This window comes from Haemaphysalis longicornis, unplaced genomic scaffold (assembly GCF_048455015.1).
Source record: "Haemaphysalis longicornis isolate Haplotype H1 unplaced genomic scaffold, Haemaphysalis longicornis Haplotype H1 scaffold_12, whole genome shotgun sequence".
Lineage (NCBI taxonomy): Eukaryota > Metazoa > Arthropoda > Arachnida > Ixodida > Ixodidae > Haemaphysalis > Haemaphysalis longicornis.
Window position 1 is genome coordinate 82,327,606 of NW_027526225.1, and position 14,986 is coordinate 82,342,591.

A 14,986-nucleotide genomic window follows, 5' to 3' on the forward strand; every position below is an offset into this window, starting at 1 on the left:
CCCTGTTTGTCAAGCATACCCCATGTTTCACGAAGCGATTGCTTGCTACCGTAATAAAAACAAGCTAGGTGTAAAACGGTCTAAAACAAAGCAACGGCGGAGGGCTGCGTATGCTATCGCCATCTGGGAGGTTTGACGGAAGCAAGGCTGCAGAGCCGAATGGTGCAGTGGAAGTTCGTATACGCGCGGTTATGCCTTCGTTATAGACGTCCCCAAAACACGATTTGGCGGGAGAGTCAATATTTCAACCTAAATTGTTTAATTTCTCAGTGAATACGGCATCATTTGCTGCCGCCCAAGCGCTGGGGACGCTGTAAAACACGAAATATTCCGAATAGTATAACAAAGTTGTATTTTTCTACATGGCTCCTTTAAATATTATTACAAAGGACACCCAGAAATCAGTTTCCAGAAACCATAACATTATGAATTTTAATTCTTATTGTTTTTTATTGATAACTTAGCGCAACATGCGGGATTAGATGTTTCACCGTTTTAATACAATCATCATCAGCAGCATTATTATCATTATGGTTCCCACGATTAACAGAATGGGCTCATGAGGTAGCCCATGGCCCTCAAATTTCCTAATCCGGAACTGCTTGGAATGCTTCGAGCGCCCACTGCGCGGTCTGTCTACGGACGATGACGAAGACGAAGACGACAAAGAGGAATTCTTGACACGTTGCGACCTCTGTTGCCATGGTCTCGAGTTTTCTTGCCTGTCGCTGCTGCCATCGTCATCGTACGACGCTCTTCGGACATTTTGGTTCGGCGGCCTACTGCAGTGCGGCATGCTGTTTCTTCTGGGACGAATACGCACGTCGGGTTCACCGTCATCCAGGCTCTCAGCGTCTGCGCGAACTTTCTCCAGCATGTTCTCTGCGCCGTGCTCGTCGATGTCTTGCCGGACATTTCGGCTCGGCGGTCTACTGTCGTGCGGCATGCTGTGTCTTTTGGGACGAACACGCACGTCGGGTTCACCGTCATCAGTGCTCGCCAGGACTGCGCGAATTTTGTCCAGCATGTTCTCTGCGCGGTGCTCGTCGATGTCTTGCCGGACATTTCGGCTCGGCGGCCTACTGTCGTGCGGAATGCTGTGTCTTTTGGGACGAACACGCACGTCTGGTTCACCGTCATCCAGGCTCTCAGCGTCTGCGCGAATTTTCTCCGGCATGTTCTCTGCGCGGTGCTCGTCGATGTCTTGCCGTACATTTCGGCTCGGCGGCCTACTGTCGTGCGGCATGCTGTGTCTTTTGTGACGAACACGCACGTCGGGTTCACCGTCATCCAGGCTCTCAGCGTCTGCGCGAACTTTCTCCAGCATGTTCTCTGCGCCGTGCTCGTCGATGTCTTGCCGGACATTTCGGCTCGGCGGTCTACTGTCGTGCGGCATGCTGTGTCTTTTGGGACGAACACGCACGTCGGGTTCACCGTCATCAGTGCTCGCCAGGACTGCGCGAATTTTGTCCAGCATGTTCTCTGCGCGGTGCTCGTCGATGTCTTGCCGGACATTTCGGCTCGGCGGCCTACTGTCGTGCGGAATGCTGTGTCTTTTGGGACGAACACGCACGTCTGGTTCACCGTCATCCAGGCTCTCAGCGTCTGCGCGAATTTTCTCCGGCATGTTCTCTGCGCGGTGCTCGTCGATGTCTTGCCGTACATTTCGGCTCGGCGGCCTACTATCGTGCGGCATGCTGTGTCTTTTGTGACGAACACGCACGTCTGGTTCACCGTCATCAGTGCTCGCCAGGACTGCGCGAATTTTGTCCAGCATGTTCTCTGCGCGGTGCTCGTCGATGTCTTGCCGTACATTTCGGCTCGGCGGCCTACTGTCGTGCGGCATGCTGTGTCTTTTGGGACGAACACGCACGTCTGATTCTCCGTCATCAGTGCTCGCAGTTTCTGCGGGAATTTTCTCCAGCATATTCTCTGCGCGGTGCTCGTGAGTGTCTTGCCGTATTCTGTCCGAAATGTCCGATGCCCTGCTCATAGACCTCCTTGTATGCCTATTCTCCCCGACGTAGGCCGTCCTCTCTCTCGAGCAAGGTCGCCTCGCGCAATTTGGCCCCTCGTAACTGGGACGCCCGCCCACCCGCGGTTCGTGCTTCCCGTACAAACTAGGGTCTCGTGGACAGGCCTCCAGTCTGTACCTACCCATCGACGCAACGTAACCGGTAGGCGGCAGTCTCCCGTAAGACTCCACCATGATCGGCCCGCTAGGCTGTGCGCAGCCGCTTCGACCCCTGGATACGTTAGGCATGTTGGCGACGTCCAAGACTTGGTCTAAACGGCGTCCCATGTCCAACACCCTCCTCACTTCGGGACCCATTTCGGCCATTTTAGCGAGGTCGATGTCCTTGCCGAGAGCCAGGTTGCGGAACTCCTCGCGACTTCGCTGCACGTTCGGCGGTGCCCCCCCGCCCATCGGATGACCTTGGTCGCTGCTCATGGGCGCGTACATGTAGTCCCTGCCATGTCCCATGTCCATGTCCGGGTCGCACCGCGTTCCCGGCAGAGGGGAAAACCTCCGCTCGTCCGGCGTGGCCATGGGAGTGGTGGGCAAGCTTTCGACGAACATCTTGCCGCGAACAATGTTGGGTCCGACCTGCTGCTCGTAGGTCTTGACTGCCACCAGGTACTCCTTGACTGGCTCGGAGACGGGGACCCTCTGCGCGTTGGCAGAGATGGACTGGACTGGCTGACCCTCCAGAGGTCGACGAGATTCGACAACTCTCGGAGGGGGCGACGGAGGCTCTGCGCGGGAGAGTCCTGCAACTGCCTTTGGAGGCGTAGCGGCTTCCGGGGGAGGAACCTGGGGCGCTGCTTGAGGCGCCGTGGCAGTGGCTGGCGGGGGAACGTCGGGGGCCACTTGAGGCGGCGTAGCGGAGGCCGGCGGCGGAACGTCATTGGCGACTTGTGGCGGCGTAGCAGAGGTCAGCGGAGGAGCTTCCGGTGCCGTACGGGGAGGCGTCGGCACAGATTGGGCGTCATGACCGCCCGCTGCTACTTGGGGAGGCGCAGGATGATCGGGGGCGACGACTGCGCCTAGGGTTGGCTTCTGCGACATTCTGATGAAAGCCGAGAGGGCGAAGGCACGAACTGTACTGTTCGTGAGTGAAGCCCTGGTTCACGTCAAGCCGCCGCAAGTTCAGTTTGCACAGCTGGCCGCTGGGTACTCTGTACGAATGGGCGGACGGCTCGGTGGCGAGGAACCTGCAAAAGCAACGGTGGGCGTTAACTGCACGAGGCCGACGTGCAACGTCGGGGCAGGCTTCGATGCCGACGGAACGTTTACATTACCGAAAGAAAGCTTTCCTTAACCGAGACCCGGGCTTCATTCATGATAGCGAAAACGTGGGTGCCTGGCGTTCAGCTCGAGGATCAGTATCGCAAAGCAGCGGGGCGAAACACGCCGTTAAGACTGACCTACTATACACCAACGCACGCTAGCAAGGGTAAAATGACCAAAATGCTAGTGGCACCCCTTAGTCTTACAGGTATACGACGTGACGTGACGCGGGGCTATAGTCGAGTTCACACAAACCAAGAAGGGGGTCCTTCATGCTGCTTTTATTGAGGTATGAGCGCTGCATTTTTTCGTGCATGTTTACAGTGGTTCTTGGGAGATCGCCTTGTGTAAATATAACCTGTAGTGCCAGTGGCGCAATAGCCCGCCGTTTACCCGAGTTGTGGTCCACCATACCGAAGAGCTTGCTAGGTGGTCACGTACTTTGGCTCACCCATTTGAGATATCGCTAAACGCCAGCCTGGAAACCGCGCAGTTTAGGCCATCCGAGGCTTTTCTCCCGCATTGCGGACGCGTTTTTCATCTCTGGCTTTCGACTACGTACAGCTGAAAACCTGCCTTTTCCCCTTTTTTTGTGTAAAAATATGCGCTCATTTCCAGCAATCATATTCATTGTTGCAGAAAATGACAAATGAATGATTGCTTTATCTTTGTATGAGAGTTCAAAAGTAACTTCACGATTCGAGCAAGCGCAGCAAGTTGAACCCAAAAGGGTGTACGGAAGGGATTTTCGGTGCATTGTATCTTTTAAAAACAGCGCATAAGACGGATTTAAGGAAAGAACAGACAACACAAGCGCTGTTTTCAAACGATATCATGTACGAACAAGCGCTTCACTACACCCTTTGGCAATTTATTCCTGTTACATCGGGCTCTTTCGCACATATATTGTTTTGCATAACCCTTCAATGTTAATTGATCTTTTTGTAGTTGCGACGTGCCTAGCACGCTGTTCACCTACTCGATCAAGAACTGCGTAATTCCTCCTGAAGTCTCCTTCCTCGTCGGACCCCTGGGCCCTTCCAAAGGGCACCGAATGCGGTTGTGCCGTTCCTTACATTCTGAGGCGGGGAACCGAATGACTTTCTTCAGAGGCTGCCTCCGTGCTTCATGATTCCGTGAAGCCCCACCTGGTGGCGGACATCAGCGTTTTCACCGATACCGGCGAACCGCTACCCAACTGGCCGAGTTCCTGTGGTTGAAAACAAGCGCTTGTGTCGTCTGATCCTACCTTAGTCCTGTCTTCCGCGCTGTTTTTAAACGAGTTCAATAGCCACGCGATTGTTGGCTTGCGCGGTTTCGCTTTAACGCGTGTATACAGGTTATCGGCTTTATCTGTGACTGTTAGCGACATTGGGATGCAGATGTGTAGCTAGAAGCGGCAAATTGTCGAAATGGTTTGCGGCAAGGACAAGCAAAAAATACGAATTAACAGAATTTACGCAATCCAGCAGTTAGAATTAAGTGACTTTAAAATACATCAACTGATAACATAACGAGCGACCAGAATTTTGAAATTAATTGCAATAAACTTATCCTAGTTCGGGATGTGGCGACCACTGCACATTTAAAACGATAGGGGCTAAGGGGGCATTCCTGCCGTACAGAACATGGGGCTAAGGGGGCATTCCTGCCGTACAGAACATTGCACATCGATGGTTGCTCGCAACTTGTTATTCACCACCAGACGAGTAATGCAATTGCTGTATGCAATGGCAAAACCTTCTTCACTAACATTACCAACGTTTACATGTTCGAGAGCTGAAAACAGTGTTGTGGCATACGCAGACGATCGCCTTTTCCGAGTTAATCTGGATAACCGCCACTCCGGCGTTCGCGGCGTCAGCACACACACAGCTCGCCGTGTGGATGTTTGTAAACATGCTGCGGCCTCTGATACCGCATATGTTTGATACGGGCCCACAATTCAATCACGAACTTGTTGAAGCCTGCTTTGTAAATATTTTATCAGCTGCATTGGTTAAAGAAACTGGCCAATAGGAATTCACATTCCTTAGCTTTTCTATTTCTTCTGTTTTGGGGATTAGAGTACTATGCGTAGCAGCGTATGACGGAGGCAGAGCGTTGTATTTATAGGCTTCTTTGTACATTCTCGAGGGAACCCAGGATAGCTCGTATTTAAACATTTTGCAAAGGCCGCGCTGAGTCTATCTGGTTCTGGCGACTTTTGCCTAGGTTGAAGTTATCTATTGCGTCTTTACCTTCTACCGATTAAAGCCTTTGTAGCCATTCTTTTCTTTCAGCATCCATGGAAGCAAAATATCTACAAAGCTTGGTATTAAACCAAAAAGTGCCTGACAATATTCTTTGAACCCGTTTACTATTTCGTCTTTGTTTGTCGTTGCCTTACCGTTCTACTCTAATCATGCTGCGTTCGCCGAGGTTCTTTTTTATTCCAAACGCCCGCGTTGAATACTACCAAACGGAGTACCACACTAAACCCTTTTACACCCTTTTTGGCCAAAAAAGGGTGTTGGGAGCCCATTACACCCTTGTTCTTGAATCGCAAGAACCTTTTCCTAGCTCTACACCCTTTTTGTGTTAAAAAAAATGGTATTGACCACCTTCAACAGCCTTGGGTTTTCTTAGGCTGTTGAAAGGGTGTGGAAGGGGTGTGGAAAAGGTGTTCAGCTGTTCATTAAGTGAGGCCATGCATGCGTGTATATTGCACTGTAAAGGACAAGACAACCCCTCATACCCTCGTCTACTCGTAAGAAATGTTCAAAAGCAAAAAAAAAATTGCTCGCCAGCATTAATCGCTCGTTTCCATATACGATGCGCCCCAGGCCCCAAATTTAGCTTGGGCACGTGAAATACCAATTTGATCTTTAAAATAAAAAAAGACGACAGTTGTGTGATGAAAAGCGTGTAGACTGACTGCAGCCCGCGTGGCTTTGTGTAGGGTATTAAAACGGTGTAAATAGGTGTTCAGTTGCAAAAAAAGAACAGTGCAGCTGGTGGTCACCTTAGTTTCTTCCGGAGTTGCTACGCTTTGCTACGGTTTGGGTTGTTTTAGCTAAGCTAGGATACGCACTGAGGGATGAGGTCAAGTTTAACCGGATTTTACAAGGCTGTTCCAGTGTTTCCTCCGCACTGACAGCGGATCTAAAAAGGAAGCAAATTAGGTCGACCCCGAGCTAGAGACTTGCACCACTATTGAAAGCTGCGCCACTTTTGGGGGGTTTAAGAATAAAAAAAACTCCCCCCACCTCCCCGAAGGGGATTGTGCGGAAATGCGAATGCATTGGGTGCACCGATGAGTGCGCTGCGGCAAGCAGTCACGGAGAGAGGCTCGCGCTCAACTCCATTTATATATATTTTTCCGAGCGCAGCGAGCGGAGAGAGGGTACGCGGAGAGGAGAGAGAGACCCGCGCAACACGCACGCCCCGCGCGCGAGCTCTCTCCACCGAGCTCCGCGATGCGAGCGCCCTCACACGCCCGAGCGCGCTCCTCCTCTCCACTGACTCTCCGCTACTCCGCCCGAGCTCCGCAATGCGAGCGCCTTCACACGCCCGCGCGCGCTCCTCCTCTCCCCTTGCCCTCCGCTACTCCCGCCCGAGCTACCACCTGCTCCGGTTGCTAGGCGCGCCACAGCTGTTGCTAGGGGCGAAGAGGAGCGCGGAGAGATAACACCTGCGTGCGGACGCCAGCACAGACCGCACAACCCCCGACTAAGAAATGCATTCGCATTTAAAAAAAGACTAGTTGCCCTGAAATGGTATTGTATAAGGTGCTCATCCCTTGCGACTTTGCGACCGCACTCGAACAGGCTCCAAAGCCGGCTCCACTGTCTTCATACCTTATCCACGGTGACGCCCCTTTTACAGGGGCGCAGTTCTTTGTCTTTTTCCGCTAACGATACTGAACCTAGTTCAAGCTTAAACAGCTTCGCTTGTACTAAATTATGCCAATTGTTATAGTATAAAACTTCTTGCGGTACAAAACATACTCCGCTTGTGGAAAATGCTCTGTCCAGCCGTGTAACGGGTATGAAATATCTACAAAGTTGGAGGTCCGTTACACCCTCTTCTCTGTTCGCTGTCTTTTATTACGACCGTTTTCTTAGGTCCTTTTTTCTTTACACCCTTTGTCTTAGTTTCCAAAACCCGAATTTGCAGCTTTACACCCTTTTGGGAAAAGGGTGTTGAAATAATGAACACCCTTTTTGAATGGTGTTGAGATGGCAAGAAATAACTGTTTGGTATTTAAAAAAATTCTATGTCTTATTGAACAAAATAACTACCTCGCGATTAAAAAGTTTTTGGAAATTCGCATGCTGATTTGTACATGGTCACATTAGAACACATAATTCCGAAATTAGCGCTTAAATATATTTTTGCGAAAAGCCCCCCTACTATCGGAGGACTTTCCTCTGCTGGCTATAAAATCAAGATCAGATGTATTTCCAAGTAAGTATGTATTCGCCGTCCCCATGCATCCCGTTGGTTTTCCTTCTAAATTCATTTGATGGTCAAATGTGACGTGTGCGGATGGAATGGGTATGTCATGCTGCGCGCTCGGCCCATCCACACCGTCACGCGTAGCTACGCTGCCCACACCCTTATTTAGGGTGTCGAGCAACATTGCAGCTCTTTTCGGGAGTTCACACGAACACCTTTTTTCCGTCTTTGCACAATGTTTTAAACTAAACACCTTTTAAAGCTGTTCGCCATGGGACTATAGTTTTACAAGCTTTTCGGCCAAAAAGGATGTCAGAAAGTTGAGTGTTTGTACCTAATTCAAAGCCTAACCTTTTTAATACCTAACGGCAACACCTAACACAGTTTCCTCTTGCAAGCGCCCTTGATGTGTGCTTGAAAGGGGAGCCTCACAAACTATACGACCAGGCCAAAGGACAAATTTGGCTTTGCGCTATGAGGCACGCCGCAGTGGGGGCTACGGATTAACTTCGACCCCGTGGGGAGCTTTAACATGCGCCCAAATATCGGGATAGAATAAACTTGGGCTTGTTGATTGCATGACCTTCACACTGTAGCACCGAATTCCACGGGGACAAGGAACTTTCTTTGTCCCTGTTTTGAGCTGCTGCATGTCATATTGCATGCATTAAATTACTTTATAATCACATGTATATATAAAAATAAATATTAGTCCACAAGGCTTGCATTGGCCATACAAATGTCCAAAAAAAAGCCAAAAATGTGTATTCAGGTACCACATGGCACCCAGGTGCAGGCACTATGAAGGCAATACGCATTACGAAGCACCGCCTAGTTCTGCCCTTGCGGTGCTTGGCAAAAGTAGGCCTGTCAGGCTTTAAAAACCCCAGTCTCGGACCCAGGCCGAGGTCTTGACAAACGACACCGGCCACATAATCCACGCCTGAACTTTGGCCCTACCTGCTGCTCCGAAATCTTCCCTAGCCATAAGGACAGGCGCGCAGTCCTTGAGTCGATCCTCCCCATCCAGTGGTCGATCCTTCTGCTATTCTCGAAATCACCGCGCGTTTGGTTATTATTCCCAAGTCAATAGTCACTTAGGATGCTATTAGTCCTTCAGGTAGCCAACAACCGGGCCCAAGATGTTTGGTACGGGTGTACTTAGTGTCTATTCTACCGTGCCGGCACAATAATTTCTTCCGAGATTCAACCGGCAGCCGCTTGTGATTAGTTGACGTGGAGCCTTTATGGAATAAATATTGTGCAATAATCCACCTTTTAGCTGCTGCCGTGTGGGTGTGGCCTCGTGCCCGTTTTTAAACTGAAGACTACGGTTTCAAAGGACTTCTGTGTTTTAAGTTGGGTTTATGATAGTTTGCGTTCGGCGTAGTTGGGTCAAGTTAGGTTCAGTTACGTAGGATTTGGTTAGTTTAGGTCATGATAGGTTACATGAGGCTGGTTTGGCTATGCTTCTTTAGGTTCTACACTTCGAAATTCCACCCCCGGGAAAATTTCGAAAAACATTCGGCCGACGCCAGCAGACTACTTTTTCCGGAATTCTACCGGCACGTGTCATGTGACTTCGGGCAGCCAATGGGCGACGACAGCCGGTGTAATTTCGGGTAAATTATTTTGCCGGCGCCGGCAGAACAGACACTGCGTCAAGCTACGTGCACCCTGCCGACGACCGCCAGCGGCGACGCGCCGGAACCGCCAAAACCTTCACAAGCAGGGCGGCGCGACGCCGGTTGCGGGCGTAGGCAGGGTGGCACGGAGAGTTCGTTTCGGGAGGACTCACTCTAGCGTCGGCCGGGCAATTTCGAGCGCGCAGGGGTCTCCTAGCTGCGGATCATGCGACGGGACACAGCTGCGGGTTCACTTCCGGTATCGGCCAGGGCTGGGAGCTGGAACGGAGTTGGCCCACCCAGTTGCCGTCGTCGAAGAACCGCCACGGAAAGAGCCCCGCCGCACGCGCATGCGCACACGCACCTTTTCTTTATCTTCCTCGACACTGACGCCCCCCTACCCCGCGTGGCCGACACAATAAACAACAAGAAATATGTTGTGCCTAAGTAAGGGGCGGCGCTTATATTCCCCCTTCCTTTTTGGTTTCCCAGCGAAGCCATAGCGATGGCCACTGCCGCTAGCCAGGGTTTCTTTTGCCGCTCCCGTTCCGGCCTCCACAAAACTTGCATACTCACTCGGGGGGCTTGGTCAGCGAAGATGGCAATCACAAGTTGAAGACGCTAATGGTGATGGTGCCCTTGAAGTGCTTAGCCCCTAACCACAGGTGGGGATTGGAGAGGACTACTTCGCCTCTGTTGGAGCTTATGGGTTGAATTCATTTTTCACAGAAGAAAATACGCGCCTTGAATGACATTAAATGGACTGCGATGAAATTTCTAAAATCCCATTGAATCCACCTGCCGACGCAGTTTCTGGCTCATTCTTCTCCTCTTTTACAGTATTAGTGTTTACCCACAGAGAAGGATTGACCAGGTTTTGTGACCGGGCTATTTAGACAAAGATGTGAAGGTTATGATTGGAAAAAGAATTATTCACTCCGTGTATAGGTAGGGGAGACATCAAAGGAAAGGCCTACCAGAAGAGGAGTCTTGGAGTGGAGAATACGAATTGATGGAGGAGGGAGTAAACATTCTTTTTGCTGCCCAATGCTGCTAGCAGCGAATGAACAAAGTACGGTAGTGCTCACCTCAAGACCATGACAATCCATGGGCCAGCACGATTATTTGTTTCCGTTCGTTGCAGAAGCGGCGACATTCAAACAAACCATATTGCAGGGACTCAGGTTGGCTACAAGTCGGAGAAGTGTCTGTTGATGTAAATCCAGCCCCGCGGAAAGAAAAGTTTCATTTCAGAAGGGAGTAGTGTACAGTGGCTCTGCTGTTCCTCACTCATGCCAATAAGTGCTGAAGTGAAGTGCTTTTCAATAAACACTGACGAGTCTGAAAAGCTGCAAGCGTAGCAAAATGATGGACTACACGGCATCGTCTTTCCTCGAGAAAGAGGGATTTTGATTCCATACTCATGAAGACATGAGGAGGAATAAACGAAAGCGGGGGAATGACGGCAATATATCCTCGGGGACTTCCCAATTGATTTATTGTGGGATGAAATCATCCTCTTTACCAGTGTCAAGTGTGCAGCCTTATTTTATGACAAGTTTATCGCCTAACGAAGCAGAAATTTTCTAGCTAACTCATTGTATCCTTTCTTTACCTTTCGTCACTTATCTAACAGGATTACCATCCAGATTATGGATGATAATCCTACTAGATACGTGCAGCGCCTCGGCACTTTTACGGTTGGCCCGCGGCGGCAAATATATTGTCCTTTACTTCCAGAGTCGCGGTGCATAACGGTGCTTTACACATTTTTACGCTTTCCTCACGCTACTGACTCTCGGTAAAAGCCCAGGCAAGGAAAGCCAAGCGAAGGGAGCCCGCTCCGGTAACGCCGCTTGCCCCAGAGTTACTGGTATATATCCAGTAACTCTGGGTATGCAAGTGTAGTGGAGGCCGGGACAAGAGCAACAGAAGAAATCCTGGCAGCAGTGGTCGGCGCGATCGCTTCCCTGTGAAACCAATAAAAAAGGGGGCAATATATACGTCGCCCCTCACAAACACAACGGCTTTATTTTTGTTCTTTGTAGTGTTGGCCACGCGGGGAAGGGGGGGGGGGCGCTAGTGTCGTGGAAGAGAAAGAAAAGGTCCGTGTGTGCGTGCTCTTCCGGCGGTGCTCGTTCCGTGGGGCTGTTCTTCGACGGCGGCAACTGGGTGGTCCAGCTCCATTCCAGATCCCGGCCCTGGCCGAACCCGGAGACGCGAGCGCAGCTTTTTCCAGTCGCATGAGCCGCCTCTAGGAGAGCCCTGCGCCCTCGAAATTGCCCGGCCAACACTAGAGTGAGTCCTCCAGAGACGAACTTGCCGTGCCGCCTTGCCGACGGCCGCCAGCATGTGAAGGTTGCGGCGCCACGCCGCTAGCGGCCGTCGACAGGGCCGGCACGGCAAGTTCGAAACGCTAGTGTGCACGTAGCTTCCGCAGTGTCTATTCTGCCAGCGCCGGCAAAATAATTTTCCCGAAATTACACCAGCTGTCGCCGCCCATTTTCTACCCGAAGTCACAGATCTCGGCCGCCATTTTTGACTGGGGTTTGGGAAGGACGACTGGCCTGCTCTGGCCAAGCACCGGAAGGCCAACACGGGACGGTGCTTGGTAATGCCCACTGCCTTCATAGGGCCTACACTTGGGTACCATATCCTACTCGCATGCACATTTATGGCGTACTGGCCAATGCAAGCCTTGCGGCCTAACCTTCATTTTTCTATATTCACGCGAATAAGAAAGTGATTTAATGCCTGTAACATCGCATGCGCTAGCACAGAACAGGGAGAAAGAACGTCTCTTGTCGTTGGTCTTCAGCGCTACAGTTTTAAGGTCCTCAACCAACAAGCTTAAATTTCTTCGATCCATGTATTGATATTTCGGTGGATGTTAAAGCTCCCCTCGTGGTCTAATTGAACCCATAGCCCTTACTACAGCGGGCTTCATAGCCAAAGACGAATTTGTCCTTTGGCATGACCCTGTAGTTTGGACATCCCCCCCTCTTTCAAGCATACTTAAAGCGTACTTGCAAGAGGAATTTCCGTTAGGTATTAACATTAGGCATTACAAAAGTTAGGCATTTCATGAGGTACTCCGTTAGGTATTACAAAGCGGGCGCTGGAGCTTTTGCCCTACCTGCTGCTCAGAAACCTTCCCAAGCCATAAGGAGAGGCGCGCAGTCATTGAGTCGATCCTCCCCGTCCAATGGTCGATACTTCGGTTATTCGCAAAAGCACCGCGCGTTTGGTTATCCTTCCCAAGTCAATAGTCACTTTTAGGATGCTGTTTGTCCTTCAGGTAGCCAACAACCGTGTCCAAGATGCTTGGTACGAGTGTGAGGTAGTGTGTAGTCTACCGGCGCCGGGAGAACAATTTTTATGAAATTCTACCGGCAGCAGCTTGTGACCGGTTAGAGGGGGCATTCATGGGAGAAATACTGCGCAAAAACAAAAACAAGCACGCACAGCGCAACCTGATCAGAGTGGAATGGTAAGGGGACAATAAACAAAAACGAACTAGTAAACGCGTTCAAAGAACATTATCGGGCGCTTTTTGATCTAAAACCAGTTTACGTGGCGGAATTTAAACGCAACTTTATCGACGTTTTGTACGAGAATGATGATAGGCTCCGAAAATGAGCGCATATTTCTAGCAAAAAAAAATGGTGGCGGCTTAGCTCTAATAACCTAGGATATGTAAAGCAAAAGCTTGGCTTAGTCTGGTTAAGTCTTGGTTTCGCTTGGTTAACCTTTGATGTAGCTTTATTGCCGACCGCGGCTCAACGCTGTTCAGTACCGTGAAACGCTCATGGGAAGAGGCCGGGCCTCGCTTTCACTCTCCGCGAATGAGGCATCCCTCTTTCACGGCGAACGCGGCGCAAGACGAGTCACATAGCCCGAGACGACCCAGCGGCGCATGCGTGAGAGGCGCATCCGTCGCGAAATCGCTGGACGAAAGTAGTAAAGCTTCGCTTTTAAAAATAGATTTCTTGCATTGAGAAGTCGAAAGCGAGACATGAAAAACGCGTGCGCGGTGCGGCAGAAATTTCCCGGAGGCCCTAAACTGCGCGGATTCCAGACTGGAATTTAGTGGAATTTTAAATGGGCGAGCCAAAGTACGTGGCGTCACGGAGCAAGCTCTTTGGCCATGGTAGGCCACAAATGGGGTAAGCGGCGGGCCACTGTGCCGTTAGAACTATAGGTTGTAGTTCCAATGGCGACCTCCCAAGATCCACTGCGAACATACACGAAAAAATGCAGTGCTCACACCTCAATAAAAGCGTTATGAGTACCCCTTCTTCGTATTCTGCAACCTCAAATATAACCATGCGCCCCGTCACGTCGTATCCCTGTAAGACTCAGGCGTGCCACTACCGTTTTCGTCGTTTTACCCTCGCTAGCGTGCGGTGGTGTAGTCGCTCAGTCTAAACTGCATGTTTCGCCCCGGTGCTTTGCGATACTGATGCTCGAGCACAACGCCAGCCACCGACGCTTTCCTTGTAATGAACGTACGGCGAGTCTCGGTTAAGCACCGCTTTCTTCCGGTTACGCCGCGTTGGCGATAAAGCCGGCCAGGTCATTGCACGTCAGCCTCGTGCAGTAAACGTCCACTGTTCCTTCCGCAGGCTGCTCGCTACCGAGCCATCCGCCCCTTCGTACAGAGTACCCAGCGAGCAGCTCAGCGAACTGAACGGCGGCGGCTTCACGTGAACCCGGGCTTCACTCACGGAGGGTACACGTCGTGCCTGCGCACACTCGGCTATCAAAATGTCGACGAATCCAGTGCTAGGCGTAGCCGTCGCCCCCGATCATCCTGCGCCTCCCCAAGCAGCACCGGGCGGTCATGACGCGCAATCTACGCCTACGCCTCCCCGTTCGGCACCGGAAGCTCCTCCGCCGGCCTTCGCTACGCCGCCTCAAGTGGCCCCTGACGGACCCCCGCCGGCCTCCGCTACGCTGCCTCAAGCAGTGCCCCACGTTCCTTCCCCAGAACCCGCTACGCCTCCAAAGGCAGTCGCAGGGCTCTACTACGCCGAGCCTCCGCCGCCCCCTCCAAAAGTTGTTGTAGGTCTCGGAGCGCAGGCGCCCCCTCCGAAAGCAGTCGCATCTGTCCGACCTTCGGAGGGTCAGCCACTCCAATTCATCTCTGGCAACGCGCAGAGGGTCCCCGTCTCCGAGCCAGTCAAGGAGTACCTGGTGGTAGTCAAGACCCAGGAGCAGCAGTTCGGGCCAAACATTGTTCTCGGCAAGATGTTCGTCGAGAGCTTCCCCACCACTCTCAGGAACATGCCGGTCGAGCGGAGGTTTTCCCCTCTGCCGGGAACTGGGTACGGCCCGGACATTGACATGGGACCTGGTAGGGACTACATGTACGCGCCCATGAGCAGCGGCCATGGTCGTCCTATGGACAAGGTGGCACCGCTGAACGTGCAGCGAAGTCGCGAGGATTTCCGCAACTTAGCTCTCGGCCACGACGTCGACCTCGCTAAAATGGCCGAAATGGGTCCCGAAGTGAGGAGGCTCTTGGACATGGGCAGCCATGTAGACCACATTTTGCACGTCCCCAACATGCCTCACGCAGGCAGGCGTCCGAGCGGCTACGCAGACCCTACCGGGTCGATCATGGTGG

At 51.7% G+C, this 14,986-nt stretch overlaps 1 protein-coding gene across 1 annotated transcript; it reads right to left on the reverse strand.

Annotated features, from left to right (window-relative positions):
* Window positions 1-487: 487 nt before the first annotated feature.
* LOC144161700 (uncharacterized) lies at window positions 488-9,700 on the reverse strand. Its single transcript, XM_077692321.1, has 2 exons — window positions 9,531-9,700; window positions 488-3,216 (listed from the first exon to the last, which is right to left on the reverse strand). Exon 2 carries the CDS (start codon window positions 3,068-3,070, stop codon window positions 488-490), a length of 2,583 nt encoding a protein of 860 aa, XP_077548447.1. The 5' UTR covers window positions 3,071-3,216; window positions 9,531-9,700.
* Between the last annotated feature and the right edge of the window lie 5,286 nt (window positions 9,701-14,986).